General features: G+C 47.4%; 1 protein-coding gene and 1 non-coding gene across 2 annotated transcripts in view; one reads left to right on the forward strand and one right to left on the reverse strand.

The window, feature by feature from the left end:
- Gapvd1 (GTPase activating protein and VPS9 domains 1) overlaps positions 1-15,943 on the reverse strand; it is a 48,896-nt gene that overhangs the window by 22,644 nt on the left and 10,309 nt on the right. Inside the window, 17 exon segments of the mRNA XM_028308146.1 lie at positions 104-385; positions 957-1,054; positions 2,609-2,735; positions 3,044-3,114; positions 3,639-3,737; positions 4,819-4,914; positions 4,917-5,059; positions 5,928-6,051; positions 7,040-7,145; positions 7,553-7,647; positions 8,295-8,436; positions 9,088-9,211; positions 9,766-9,998; positions 11,171-11,377; positions 11,461-11,604; positions 11,788-11,891; positions 13,100-13,288. Of these exon segments, the coding sequence (XP_028163947.1) occupies positions 104-385; positions 957-1,054; positions 2,609-2,735; positions 3,044-3,114; positions 3,639-3,737; positions 4,819-4,914; positions 4,917-5,059; positions 5,928-6,051; positions 7,040-7,145; positions 7,553-7,647; positions 8,295-8,436; positions 9,088-9,211; positions 9,766-9,998; positions 11,171-11,377; positions 11,461-11,604; positions 11,788-11,891; positions 13,100-13,288 (2,384 nt within the window).
- TRNAL-UAG (transfer RNA leucine (anticodon UAG)) lies at positions 15,514-15,585 on the forward strand. The gene has a single exon. It is a non-coding gene; the product is annotated as a tRNA-Leu (tRNA).

Consider the following 15,943-nt stretch of genomic DNA (forward strand, 5'->3'; position numbering starts at 1 on the left):
CTGTCTGAGTTAACCTATAATAATCAAGTAAAAAAAAAAACATACGGCCGAACATATAACCTCCTCCTTTTTTGAAATCGGTTAAAAATTTATCTAAACTGACCTGGCCTCCGGTTGCTCGGTGTCAATCCCAGAATCGTAACGCCTATCGTACTGGCTGACCGACATGGCGTTGAAGGAACTCTCGCTAGAGTTGAGCGATCGGTCCATCAGATCCTGGTCATCGTAGGGCTTGGAGGTCGACGGCAGGTCGTACTTAGAGGTGGAAGGGTAAGGACGCTCCGGGGAATGTTGAGGTGGGAAACTATCGTCCACCCATTGAGAGGTCGCATCTGATTGGCTGTTGTTCCCGCCGTCTAGAGTGGATTCCGTTTGCACGCTGTTTCTGTGGACCAAATTAATGTTTGTATTCGATTAGTTAGTTTAAATTAGGTTTAACCATAAGGCCGGCAATACACGGACCGCTTGAAGCAGTCAGGGTCGACAGCTTCAAGCTGCGACTGCACAGTGAACTGCAGAGTTCTATGGACGCAAATACACGAACCGCTCGAGCAGTTGCAACTGATTCGGGCGGTCGACAGCACGGTGAATTTTCATCGTGCGGTCAAGCAGTCGCCAGCCATACACTGACTGCTCGAGCTGTCGACAGCTCTCGCGCAGTTACCTCAGCCCACTTTCTTCATTCCACGGCGCGCGCGCTTGTGATTTGTTGAGCAGTTAATACCAACTGCTCGAGCAGTTATCACTGGCAGCTTCAAGCTGTTGACTCCTGACTGCAAGAGCGGTCCGTGTATGTTGATCACTGACTAACTGCTCGAGCTGTCCGTGTATTGCCGGCCTAAGATTTCTAAATACTTGAAGAAATCGAAAGGCCTAAAGTAGGAATCGAACTCTTAGGCATTTTGATTTTTTCAAGTAAACAATATATTTTACAAATGATGAAAATATATATTTACCCATTTTGCGGTACGAAATCGAACACATCATTAGGCAGCTGCGCCGGAGTTGACGTGCTAGGACTTTCGGGGGCTGACGTCGCGTAGCACGTCATCACCTGTCAACAAGATAACATTATGGATATGAGATACAACATTGGCAAACGTAGAAACACACGCCGCCATGTGGAAAAAAGAAGAAGGATGGTTATGTGATATTTCAGATTTATTTATTTTTGGGAAACATACAGTTACAATATAATTTAACAGATGTTGATAATTACATTTTGCAAATATTACTTTGCGATACCATTCCTTCTTTTGAAGCAATATGCATCTCCCAATCTCAGCTCGGCGTAAAGGTGAGACGAGAGAGAAATCTCTATCATTAGGACCACAGCAGACAAGCTACTTTAGGCTGGATTTAGGGGGATCAGCGATTTTGAGACTAAATCGATGCAGTGTCGCGATTTCACGACTTCATGCGTTCGGACGCGGTATCAGAATCACGCGTTTCAGCGACGGCTATCGCTGCGACAAGCTTCCGAAAAGCCACTCAATCGCCGTGTTTAGCGTTTTTAAGTGTGCGGTGTGGAATCGCCGCCCCTTTATTATCATAGTTTTACTGAAAAGTTCCACCGTAGAGATGCTAAAAGTTTCACTTTGTCCAGTTTTATCCTACTAATATTATAAATCCCATCAAAAACAATACTTGTCAAAAAAACCAAGTCTCGCAACTCAGTTGTTCTACGGTAAAAAGTTGTGAGATCCATGTAATACCAAGTCCAGGCCAGGAAATCTTTAACGTTTTACATAAATATATTGACTTGGCCATCGCATGAAAACACGTGTAAATTAAATTATTTAGTGCGATGGCCAAGTCAATAATTTATGTAAAACGTTAAAGATTTCCTGGCCNATTCATTTAAGTGGCGTTTGAGTGCAACTTAATTTGAGAGGTGCTTAAAAATTGAGAACTGCTCAGATATTGTTTTGAGTATGCGAAATGTAAGTTTAGGAGCTGCTTAACTATTTGAGAAGCCGTCAAATATTTAAATGGCGTTTCAGTATTCGGCCGAGTGAGTGACAAAATTAAGAAACTTTGACCCGTTATAATTCTTAAACTACTGGTTCAAATTGAATGAAATTTGAAATATACCGTGTCTTTACAATGCCTGCATGGATACTGAAAATACAGTCTTCTAGTTTTATCCACAACGATGATACAGGGGGTCGAAAATGGCCTGAATTGCTTCGAGAAAAAGATGGTACGGCCGTGCCGCTTTTTTGCTCGACTTGGTGGGGGCACTGCCGTGCCCCCAGATGCGAAAGTTTGGATATCTGGATGTTTGTTACTCTTTCACGCAAAAGCTACTGAACGGATTTTGATGAAACTTTACAGTATTATTGTTTATAACCCAGATTAACATATAGGTTATAATTTATGCGATATGATAAGACGTGTCTAAAAAGCGCCATCTATCGTCATTGGTTAAAATCTACAGCGCTGGCACTACTGTTTTTGATGTTCTTAAATATTCATACGGGGGAAGCCGTGAAACGCCATCTATTAACATGATATTATCAAACAACAGATAGGGGTAAAACGAGGTCCATGCGTACGAAGACGCGGGCGGCCGGTAGTACCATAAAGTTTAAGATAACAAACTTACCGGGTAGCCGTTGACAAGGATACTCTTCCTGTTCTCTATGAAGTGCGACGGCGGGTGGTTGTGCGCCGGCAAGTCTAGCTCGCCGCCGCGAGACAGCGCCGCGGTCGCGCTCAGGTAGCCGCCGCCCCTGCGAATGTCGACTTTATGGTAGTACATTTAAGGTTTCATATTCAACGACTGCAATATCATGAGAATACCTTTGAGCGAGGAAGGTTAAACCTGAATATGGTCTTTAACTCAGGCCCCTCTTTCCCACTGGGCACTTTGGGCACGTGCCCAGGGCCCCGCGACCAAGGGGGGCCCTGTCTACTCAAAAGACCTTTCTCCAGATGATATGGGCCCGCCTTGATCCTTAAGTGCCCAGGGCTCCTAGTAGGTTAAAGACGGCCCTGCTTTAACTATTAAATAATACGGTCGAATTTTGCAAAAGCTTACCTATTTGTAAGCCCTGGCCGAGAGGTGTGTCGTGGACTTCCGACATCAGTAGGCCTCTTTACGTTGCCGTTCTGTTAAATGAAACAAATGGTTACTTTTATTAGATTGCAGTTGCAGCAATATGAAGAAGATATATAGATACTAAGAGATAAGCACATTTTTCCCCGTCGATTATGCTTGTGTTTTCTGTTGTTTATTTTGTGTTGTTTTGTGTCACTGAATAAAACATTTCAATTCATTTAATTTAAAAAAAAATGATAATCTGTGACATGCGGACAATGGGCCTTGGTTGTGTAAAGTATAAAAGTGCACAACTGCAATTCCTGTGTAGCCAGGATTTACAGCTTGATCGTCAATGAGGGCTATCCTTTTTATACTTAACAGTTGGCACCCCTGGCGATTGACAGGACCTTACTCTACAGTGGCGCCATCTTGACGAGTGCAAATGCGATAGTCCTCCTACCACTTTAGCGCTCACCAGTCGGCGCCACTGTCTTCGCTACTAGCAAGTGACAGGACCTTACTCTACCGTGGCGCTAACTGGTGAGCGCTAAAACGATAGCCCTCATTCTGACAGTAGTAAAGTTCACAATACCTGCTGCAGCTGTTTGATCGCGTCATCGTTGTGCGAGGGCCGGCGTGGCCATGACGTGTCAGAACGCGCCGCCACCGACACACAGTCGTCTGTGTCCACCTACAAATAAATTGTAGTGTAAGTGAAAATAAATAAAAATGGCAAATTTTTCATAGTGACTTTTTTCAAATTCANTAAACGAGATTTTGTCAATAGACATTCCGTAAAAACGTATGATAATTACGATGATATAAGTCAAAAGAAGCTATAACAATAAATTATATGACTAAAATCATTTCTAAATCTGTCAAATTCTCGATTTCTGCATGAAAAATGTGACAACGCTCTTAAAGAAACAGAACCAGTACTTTTTAGGAATCGTTTTTTTGAACACGAACCATGAAATTTGAATATTATCAATAAAAAATTGTTACAATAATATTTGTAATTAAAAAAAAACATGTTTTTTGTTAAATAACACCTATATAAAATATTTCTCTAAAAGTAGGTTTCACTACCTCTTCGAAAAAAATCGATAGATAAATCGCTATGGTTTAGTTATGTGACATCTCTAAATCTTTCAAACTCGAAACGTCATACGGATCATCTTAGGTGAAAAAGACTATAAATGTAAGTTGACTTAGACAGTCACCGAACTTTCTCAGGTTCTCTTTAGAGTAATCACGTCTAAAGGAGAACCAGTGATCAAATAAACAAGTCTTTTTTATTGGAACTGTCAAAAATTGGGCTTTATGATCAGATACTCCAAGCTCTATTAACTCACATCTAGCGTTACGAACGTTATGAAATACATTACAGTGACATAATTTATAAATACTTACTGGGGGCGGAAAAAAGCGCTTGTAAGCAAAATGGCGATCACTAAGCGGTAAGCGCTGCCATTATCATGTCACTGCTAAGAAATGAATGAAATACAGTATTGAAGTTTGCAAACGTGTCCTCGCCGAAACCTGCTGTAGCGGTCGCCATTTTGCTTACAAGCCCTTTTTTCCGCCAAACGCCCCCACTGACTTGATTACTGGTAATAATTATCTCGTAACTGTCACACTTCCGCTCCAAAGCCAGTCAGTACAGTCGATAGCGTATCAGACTATCTATACATTAGCTGATCATTTTGCAGCCGGCGCGTTCCTGTTGTTCGTCACCCTAAAATGAGCCTTATTGCAAGTGAATAAGGTACCTCGGTGTTGCGGTCGCTGTCGGACGCCAGCACGTCCATGCTCCAGGCCGACTCGCTGGCCGTCTCGGACGCGTCCGGCGCGTTTGTGTTGTCCGCGGTCGCTCTAGAATGAGCCTTATTGCAGGTGAATAAGGTACCTCGGTGTTGCGGTCGCTGTCGGACGCCAGCACGTCCATGCTCCAGGCCGACTCGCTGGCCGTCTCGGACGCGTCCGGCGCATTTGTGTTGTTCGCGTTCACACCTAAAAAGACAAGTATCAATGTACACTTATGACTATTTTTTTAACCAATCATAACCGGAAAACGCAGCGTGGGACGTCCACCCACAAGGTGGACCGACGACATCATAAAGGTAGCAGGAAGGCGCTGGACGCAGGCCGCTACCAACCGGGCAACATGGAAAGAATTTGGGGAGGCCTATGTTCAGCAGTGGACGTCCTATGGCTGAGATGATGATGAATCAAAACCTCCCCAACCTGTTTGGCCAGCATGAGGAGTATAGGCAAATCTTACATTTGTCTGGTGGTAAATTAGAGAGGGTCGTTTTCCTGCAGTGGAGACTAAATCTCAAGACAGACACTAGATCTGAAACGTGGTCGCTTACTATAGGCCTTATAAGAAGGCTCAAGGTCACCTAAAGGGCGATGGAGCGGGCTATGCTCAGTTTCCCTGCGTGATCGAATCAGAAATGAGGAGATCCGCAGGAAAACCAAAGTGACCGATATAGCCCGCAGAATTGCTAAAATCAAGTGGCAGTGGGCGGGGCACATAACTCGTAGAGATGGCCATTGGGGGAGAAAAGTTCTCGAGTGGCGACCACGACGAAGACGTAGCGTGGGTAGGCCTCCCACTAGGTGGACCGACGATTTGGTGAAGGTTGCGAGAAGAACCTGTATGCGGGCAGCGCAAGACTGGTCGTTATGGAAATCCTTGGAGGCCTTTGTCCAGCAGTGGACGTCATTTGGCTGATGCCCGTTTTCACTATCAATCCCTAATTTTTAAGTGACCCCTATGAAAAAAAATCCTTGTGTTACCATAGGAGTCACTTAAAAATTAGGGATTGGTGGTGAAAACGTGCATGTAAGGAACGAAAGCTATAATATATCTTACTCTGGTTGTGCTGCAGCTGCGTGTGGTCGCAGGAGTCGCCGATGGTCTCGGAGTCGGAAGCTAACACGTCGGTGCTCCACGTGTCCGACATTATGCTGATGGTCTCGTCGCCTTCCAGCAGCTTCTGTATTCACATAAATGATGATTAAATAAAATATAACTAACTAGCTTTTGCCCGCGGTTTCACCCGCGTGAAATTTAGTTTGACACAGATCATCATGAATTATAGCCTATATGTTGTTCTGGGTTGTAAACAATAATACTGTAAAGTTTCATCAAAATCCGTTCAGTAGTTTTTGCGTGAAAGAGTAACAAACATCCAGACATCCAAACATCCAGACATCCAAACATCCAGACATCCAAACTTTCACATTTATAATATTAGTAGGATTAGTTAATTAGGCGATTAGCAGCTGAAGTGGGAATGGACAGGGCAGAACTGACGGGCTGACGGCTGATGGGACAGCAAGGTTCTGGAGGTGAGGTGGACCGACGACCTCATAAAGGTAGCAGGAAGGCGCTGAACGCAGGCCGCTAGCGACCGGGCGATGTGGAAATCATTGGGGAAGACCTATGTTCATGAGTAGACGTTCTGTGGCTGGTTCTGTTCTAACGCTGACCCTTTCTTGAAACCAGCGGGTAAATCGCGTTCGTGCGGCACTATAACGGCGTCGTGTCGAGGTGATTGTTTATGTTCGCAAACGAAATTCCTAACGTGCAGACGCGCGGGCTGTTGGACCCGGTTTCCACCAAGGCAGAGCGGAGCTAAGAAATGTTTTGAACAACCAATAAGATGTCATTCAGATTGAATGAAATTGACAGAATGAAATCTAGTTATTTAAAAAAATCTCGGCTCTGTTCCGTCATGTAATGTTGATTATACGCAAATAATCTTGCCACTGCACTCCCGCGCCACTGCCTTAAGATGCGTTTCCACCAGAGATGTGCGAGGTTGCGTAGCCTCGCCTCGGTAAATGAAGCGATTCTATTGGTTCTTTACAAACACATCCCTCGCTACGCATCCTCGCACTTCTCTGGTGGAAACGCTGCCTAAACAAGTTACACAGAATATTCTAAATCACTGACTTCTCGACCTCTATCAAATATCTTACCTTGATCTCAAACTTGCAGAACTTATCATCGATGTCGTTGCGCGTCTGCTTCATCATCTTCGCCTGAGCGCTGCTCGGCTGATTCACGGGCGCGTTTTGTGGTAACCTAAGAAAAACAAATAATTTTATAGCTGAAAATACTCGTATTTAACACACGCACCATTTCCTGTAAAAACCATCCGATCATGTCGTTTTATTCTATCGCAAGAAAAAATGGAAATGCGTAGCTGGAGGTTCGCTGTGTTATGTTCTTACCCTTTTTTAAAATTACGTTTCCGTACTAAACGTCATCACTTTAAAACACTGTTCAACGAGCGTGTAAGTTTATTAGTGTTTGCATTTTGAATCTTTAAAAACAAGCGATTCCACCTTTTTTATATTATCTTTTATTCACACATTCATATCATTGTCTCCTTTCTACATCTATAAATCATATCACACATGTTCAGTCATTAATCAATCATTCACCTTTCTTACATCTTCCTCTAGAAATCAATCACCCATAATATTTACCTCCTAGGTGGAGCGTCGCCGTCAGTGACTTGGGACGAAGGAGTCTCACGGCCCGAAATGTTAGGGCTGCCGCGACCGCTCACGTTTGCCGATACCTGTGACAGACAAGTTAATATCTTCGTGATAAATGTATTTCTTAGGCTGATTTGCACCACCTAACTTTGACCGTAACTATAACGGTAACCGGTGTTTTTTGACAGATTTTTGACGTTTGTCGAAGTTAAAGTAAGATGGTGCAACCCAGCTTTATTTGTAAATAATTAACACGTTGTTCAATTAATCGAAAAATAAATCTAGAAATGCTATTCTGGCTAGGCGGGCAGGGTTGTGACTACTTCAGTTGTAAGCCAATCCAGATGTAAGCCTTTCTCTAGGAACATCACAAAGTACGATCTCCGTCGTTTCAACTCGATTGTACGATTCATGGTAGCGGACACTGAAGAGATACTTGTTTCGTTCGTTCGTTTCAGCCTAAAGATGTCCACTGCTGGACAAAGGCCTCCCCCAAGGATTTCCACAAAGACCGGCCCTGTGCCGCTCGCTTCTTTACTTTTATAAAAGTGTTTTGTTGTCAAACCCGTAATAGTGATAATTTATTTATAGTAAAAAAAAACCAAACGTTTAAAATATTATACGATCTCCGTTTCCGCACGGTCTCTCGAAGCATTTTTATGCGTGCATCGAAAGACCGGTGGTGCAAATTGTCCAGCAGAAGGTCGAAATTCGGTTGAACCTTGCTTACCATGTCGGACAGGTTGTCGTTCTGGTCCTCGGTCTCGAGCTCGAGGCTGGAGGTGACACTGTGGTTGGACGCCGCCTCCGAAACCGCCTCCAGGTTGTCCGACGTGTTGCCCAGCGATACCTCGTCGTGGGACACCGAGAAACTAGCGACAGAAGCAAGTTCATCACAAATCAAAGGTAATGTAAGACTTAAAACTCAAAAATATCAGGCTGTATCTTCTTCAGGGCCTCAGGTAATTATAGCGTGAGCGCCCGCACGCGTTTATTCAACGGAAGATAGTATAAGCAGCGTAGTATGGCGCGCATGCGTGTGACATTTCAACACGCGCGGTGGGAGGCGACCGTGCATTTCCGTGCTCCCGCGTAAGTTTTAGCGTACACCCTTAGGATGAGCCAAGAGGCTGACAACCGTGATTGACAGTTTCTACCACAGCTGATTTGTTATCCCGAAGCAACATTGGGGCGTAAATAGTAAATTCCTTGAAACAAGCTAATAATTTGAATTTGAGATCAAGATAAGAGTCAAGTCATGATAAGTTGTTAAAAAATGCATACCCTTACCAAAATTTTTCAAATTATTCCTATGCTAACAAAGATAATCTCATCATCATCATTTCAGCCATAGGACGTCCACTGCTGAAAATAGGCCTCCTCCAGTGATTTTAATAATGGTTGACCTTAGCCGGTTGGTAGCGGCCTGCATCCAGCGTCTTCCTGCTACCATTATGAGGTTGTCGGTCAACCTCTGTTGCTGTAGCAAAGATGTACCTATTCAAAATAAGCTATGTGCATACCGTGTCCGCTTCTGCACGGGCGCGCCGGGCCCGGGCGCCGCCAGCGCCGACGCGGCGTCGTCGGCGTCGCCCGCTTCCGACCCGCCGTAGTAGCACTCCAGAACTTTCGACTCGGGGACCATCCCTGTGCAGACAAAAATACACTTTAAGGCTAAAGAAGTATGCTAGGACATAAACAAATAGATTATGAAAACTTATCTGTCCATTCAGAGCACATTAACACACGAACACGATCCGTTTTATCGTATACGTTTAATTTCGGCGATAACATAATTATATAGTTCAAGGAAGTTTTAAATCAGTAAACTGGACTTTGAATCAGTATAATACAGTCATGTGTGCAATCTCGCTCATACAGCAGCGTCGCCAAAAAGTTGACAACACAACCTTCTTCCAATATTGTAACAAGACGTGTTGCGAGCTTTTTGGCTACTTTGGTTGTCATGAACTTATCTCACGATGACTACATACGCTACCGCCATTGACAAGCGCGCTGTCAGATGTCAGCACGGTTAACATTACATAAAACACACTTCAATCGACTTCGTTAGCCAGGAGTATGATCAGCACTTCTGGATGGTCTAGCGAGCTGTCAGTCTTGTCCACGCTGCCATTGACAGGGGTACTGTCAGTTGTCAGCGTCCCCTACTTAGTTCAAACGATGTATTGTCCACTCACCGACATAATCATGCTCCTCCACGTTAGCCAGGCGTATGATCAGCACCTCTGGATGGTCCAACGAGCTGTCAGTCTTGTCCACGCTGCCGTTGACAGGCGCACTGTCAGTTGTCAGCGCGGCCGCTGAACTGGACCGTGGTAGCCGCGGCTTCGGCACTTTGGCCAGTATGCCTCGTTTCCCGTAGCCATTCTCGATGATAACCTCTTTCGGCTCAGGTGGGGTGGTCGTTGGCCTTTGAAAAAAAGAGTTACGTTAGTAACATTTATTTCACATAATTTGGACCATTCATATACTGTAAGTGTACTTGTATTTTTGACAGAAACACAAGCTGCAACCCAACCGCCACAGTGTGTAGTTATTTTGTCACCTGTCATCCGCTTAACTTTGAACTTCTCCTATGTTCTTCCGATTAATTTCGTTGCAGGTCTAACAACAGTTTTGCAGCAGTGATACTAGGACTTTATTGAACTAGAATAGCCGCTCAACACAAATAAAAAATAAATAAATAAAAAAAAACAACAGTTTAACTTTCCTCCGGGACAAGCTTGACCTTAACTGATTGGGTTTTTATTGGCGGTCAAGCTGTAGATCCTGGCTACACAGGAGTTACAGCGATGGGAACGAGAGGTGTGAATAGTCCCGGACAGTGTGTTGGATAGTCCCCGACAGTGTGTTGGATAGTCCCGGACAGTGTGTTGGATAGTCCCCGACAGTGTGTTGGATAGTCCCGGACAGTGTGTTGGATAGTCCCCGACAGTGTGTTGGATAGTCCCGGACAGTGTGTTGGATAGTCCCCGACAGTGTGTTGGATAGTCCCGGACAGTGTGTTGGATAGTCCCCGACAGTGTGTTGGATAGTCCCGGACAGTGTGTTGGATAGTCCCCGACAGTGTGTTGGATAGTCCCGGACAGTGTGTTGGATAGTCCCCGACAGTGTGTTGGATAGTCCCGGACAGTGTGTTGGATAGTCCCCGACAGTGTGTTGGATAGTCCCGGACAGTGTGTTGGATAGTCCCCGACAGTGTGTTGGATAGTCCCGGACAGTGTGTTGGATAGTCCCCGACAGTGTGTTGGATAGTCCCGGACAGTGTGTTGGATAGTCCCCGACAGTGTGTTGGATAGTCCCGGACAGTGTGTTGGATAGTCCCCGACAGTGTGTTGGATAGTCCCGGACAGTGTGTTGGATAGTCCCCGACAGTGTGTTGGATAGTCCCGGACAGTGTGTTGGATAGTCCCTCACAGCGTGTTGGATAGTCCCGGACAGTGTGTTGGATAGTCCCGGACAGTGTGTTGGATAGTCCCGGACAGTGTGTTGGATGGATAGTCCCGGAAAGTGTGTTGGATAGTCTCTCACAGTGTGTTGGATAGCTCCTGCTGTGGAGACTGACCTGCTGCCACGACTCACCGGTAGTTGCTGAGGTCGGGCATCTTCCGCAGCAGGTCGTGCAGGCGGCTGCGGTAGTTCGGCTCTAGCGTCTGAAGCAGCGCGGCCAGCGGGCAGCGCACGCCTCCTGGATAGCTCCTGAGACTGACCTGCTGCCGCGACTCACCGGTAGTTGCTGAGGTCGGGCATCTTCCGCAGCAGGTCGTGCAGGCGGCTGCGGTAGTTCGGCTCTAGCGTCTGAAGCAGCGCACCCAGCGGGCAGCGCACGCCTCCTGGATAGCTCCTGAGACTGACCTGCTGCCGCGACTCACCGGTAGTTGCTGAGGTCGGGCATCTTCCGCAGCAGGTCGTGCAGGCGGCTGCGGTAGTTCGGCTCTAGCGTCTGAAGCAGCGCGGCCACGCGGGCAGCGCAAGCTTCCGACCACGGCGCGCCGTGCTCGGGACTCGACTCGCCACTACAATGTTTTGAATACTTGTGAACACAGATATAATTCATTGTACTAAGTCAAATGTCAAGTCTGTTAATTTTCTTTCAAGCTAAAAAAATTACAAACATATCATATAGCATGATGGAATATTATAGCTACAGGAACAGAAAAAAAATCAACGCCATTAATAAAACAAGGATGTATTCATACCTTGACCCAGCAGCTTCGGACACATTTCCATTGGGTTGTTCATCAGCAGTCAAACTTGGAGTGTTGTTGTTTAGTTTCGACGATATCCGCCTCAAGAACATTATCTACAAACGTAAAAAAAATACTTCAATACAAGTCATTAAATATTTGAGAACATTTTTACGTATCTGCAGTAGTTAATGAACTTGCGTTGTCTCATAAATCGCCTTTACAGCCTGTTATTAAAAACAATAGGCTGACGATATATGCCGATGAGATCGCCGAGTTCAGGGCTTTTGAGCATTAGCGTATCTAGGGTTATTTTTCAAGGCCCTGGTCCCTGATTGCCATGTCGCTGTTGGGTGACTAGTATAATAGATATACTTGCATGTTGAGTATGCCGCTGGATATAGACCTCCCGCTATGTCAGCAGGTGTGCACCGCTATCTATGCCAGCAGTCATGTCGCCCACGACTGGTCCAGCAGCGCCCGCGCGCACAGCGCTCGGCGGGCGGCCGGCGCACAGCACTCACCAGCTCGTGCGCGTCGTGCGCAGTGAACAGCGCCACGGTGGTGTGCAGCAGTGCGTCGGTGCGCACAGCGCTCGGCGGGCGTGCGGCGCACAGCACTCACCAGCTCGTGCGCGTCGTGCGCAGTGAACAGCGCCACGGTGGTGTGCAGCAGCGCGTCGGTGCGCACAGCGCTCGGCGGGCGTGCGGCGCACAGCACTCACCAGCTCGTGCGCGTCGTGCGCAGTGAACAGCGCCACGGTGGTGTGCAGCAGCGCGTCGGTGCGCACAGCGCTCGGCGGGCGTGCGGCGCACAGCACTCACCAGCTCGTGCGCGTCGTGCGCAGTGAACAGCGCCACGGTGGTGTGCAGCAGCGCGTCGGTGCGCACAGCGCTCGGCGGGCGTGCGGCGCACAGCACTCACCAGCTCGTGCGCGTCGTGCGCAGTGAACAGCGCCACGGTGGTGTGCAGCAGCGCGTCGGTGCGCACAGCGCTCGGCGGGCGTGCGGCGCACAGCACTCACCAGCTCGTGCGCGTCGTGCGCAGTGAACAGCGCCACGGTGGTGTGCAGCAGCGCGTCGGTGCGCACAGCGCTCGGCGGGCGTGCGGCGCACAGCACTCACCAGCTCGTGCGCGTCGTGCGCAGTGAACAGCGCCACGGTGGTGTGCAGCAGCGCGTCGGTGCGCACAGCGCTCGGCGGGCGTGCGGCGCACAGCACTCACCAGCTCGTGCGCGTCGTGCGCAGTGAACAGCGCCACGGTGGTGTGCAGCAGCGCGTCGGTGCGCACAGCGCTCGGCGGGCGTGCGGCGCACAGCACTCACCAGCTCGTGCGCGTCGTGCGCAGTGAACAGCGCCACGGTGGTGTGCAGCAGCGCGTCGGTGCGCAGCGCGGAGGGCGGCGCGGGCGCGGAGGGCGCGGGCGCGCACGTGTCGCCCACGACTGCGTCCAGCAGCGACCACACGCAGGACCGCTCGAATTTCGCGTACACGTCGCGGACTTTCGCCTCCACCTGCCAAATGTATAGGAACGATGAGGTTTAAGACACTACGCGGGAATTCCGTGCTGGGAAATGCGCGATAGAAAATGAAATTAAAACGCGCGGAGGGCGCGGGTGTGCAAGTTTCGGACACCACGGCTTACAGTAGCGACCACACGCACGAGCGCTCAAACTTGGCGACGTCGCAGACTTTCGCCTCCACCAGGTCGATGGTAAGGGAACGATGAAGTTTGAATCACTTTACGCGGCAATTCTGTACCGGAAAATGCGCAATGAAAAATGGAAATTAAATGTGCGGAGGGCGCGGTCGCGCAAGTGTCGCCCACCACGGCGTCTAACAACGACCACACGCGCGAGAGCTCGAATTTGGCGTACACGTCGCGGACTTTCGCCTCCACCTGTCAAATGTATGGGAACATTACGCAGGAATTCCGTGGCAGAAAATGGGCGATGGGCTTCTACATGTAATCAAATAGGTAGGTAGGTTTGGCTGAAATTATTGGGCTTTGTTAATGCTGCGTCGAATCAAATAAATCATCATAAATACAGGGTGGAAACGATAAGTGATCTCACTCGATTATTTCTAAACTATACGAGATATCCAAAAACTGGTTACTGATCCTGAAAGTGCTTTACGAGCTCTATCCAACGGAACCAATAATAGGTTACAAAATAAACTGTATCTATCCGAAAATTCAATGTTTCCAGCTTCCATACATTTAGTAAAACCACATAATAATAAAAATAACACAAGATATCCAGAAACTGGTTATTGATCCTGAAAGTGCTCCACGAGCTCTATCTAAAGGTACCAATAATAAGTTACAAAATAAACTGGAGCTATCCGAAAATTCAATATTTCCAGCTTCCATACATTTAGTACTGCCACAGTCATAGCACTCATGTCTTGATAATATTTTAGCATTTTTAGCAAACAAAGCCTGAAACCAATGTTTTCCATTAATAATTTTAAATAAAAATGCATTACGAGTTCATTCTAAGTGTGGCTGGCATACATTTAGTATGGAGGCTGGAAACATTGAATTTTCGGATAGATCCAGTTAATTCTGTAAACTATTACTGATGCCGTTTGAAAGAGCTCGTGAAGCACTTTCAGGATCAGTAACCAGTTTTTCGATATCTTGTCTTGTTTAGAAATAATCGAGTGAGATCACTTAACGTTTCCACCCTGTAGATAGAAGGCAGTAAAATATGGTCATGTCGCTAGAGCGTAAGCATAAACTTTTGAATTAAATTTGACAGCCTCTAGCCACGCCCATTTATCTATCTATCCATATGGCTATCGTATCGTCCATTGTCTGTCAACAAAACTAAGGGCCTTGCTACACTGGCGGATTGCAAGATCCCGCGATCGCCAAAATGCTTGCAAAATGCCGCGGCGTCTCCGACGCGGACGCGCGGCGCAGCTGCTCCGCCCAGAAGACGCTTGCGATTCGCCAGTGTGGCAAGACCCTAAAGTAGTTTTCTTAAATTGTGTATCACGTTTACATAATGACACCAAGATATTATCGAAGCACTTAACCATAAAGGCCACCAAAACTCCATCACGTACCTCCTGGTACCGCATAAGGCACAGCACAGTCCCGGGTTCGATTCCCAGTTGGGGCAGATTTTTCTGTTCGGTTTGGTTGGTGGTAGGGCTTGTCTAAGTCCGCCTGGCTGTTGCTGTCGCGCTCGCACACTCACTGCGGGCGCGCGTCGCACAGTCGCGACAGCAATATAATTACGCGCGAGCGACAAGGATGGGTAGCTTGGGGTCATTGGACAAAATTCTACGTGCTCACGGACCAGGCTTTAGCTACCACCATCTTACCTAATTCTGTCGCCATAACAACAATGTAACAGCATTGTTGTGTTCCGGCAGTTAGAGGTAAGATAGCCAGTTTCTCCGTGGTTGACGATTCCGGGTGAAGCTCGCTTCCACCTTCAGCTTGATCATCACTTACCATCAGGTGAGATACAGGCCAAGAGCTTCTTCGTGGATAAAAAAGTACATAACACCACACAAACGCTACCAAAACTTCATCACTTACCTCTTGATACCTCATGAGGCACAGCATCTGCACGATCTGCGCGATCTGGATGAGGTTGAACCGCGCGATGTAGGACACGGGCACGTCCACCACGCCGTGCGTCTCCGGGTTCACGATCGCCGGGCAGATGAAGTGCTGACGAGCTCCGTGCAGATCGCGCTCGCTTGTATTTATCCAAGTACCGCCTCTGTGGTCTAGTGGTAAGACCACCTGCTTTAGACGCAGAGGTCCCGGGTTCGATTCCCAGTGGGGGCGGATTTTTCTGATCGGTTTGGTTGGTCGTAGGGCTTGTCTAAGCCCGCCTGGTTAGCTACCACCATCTTACCTAAGTCTGTCGCCATAACAACAATGTTAACAGCATTGTTGTGTTCCAGTATAGTCTGGTCCGTGAGCATGTAGAATTTTGTCCAATGACCCCAAGCTACCCATTCTTATCGCTCGCGCGTAATTATGTTGCTGTCGCGCTCGCACATTCACTGCGGGCGCGCGTCGCACAGTCGCGACAGCAATATAATTACGCGCGAGCGATAAGGATGGGTAGCTTGGGGTCATTGGACAAAATTCTACGTGCTCACGGACCAGGCTTTAGCTACCATCATCTTACCTAATTCTG

Source organism: Ostrinia furnacalis, unplaced genomic scaffold (assembly GCF_004193835.3).
Source record: "Ostrinia furnacalis isolate ACB-3 unplaced genomic scaffold, ASM419383v2 OfSCF2392, whole genome shotgun sequence".
NCBI lineage: Eukaryota > Metazoa > Arthropoda > Insecta > Lepidoptera > Crambidae > Ostrinia > Ostrinia furnacalis.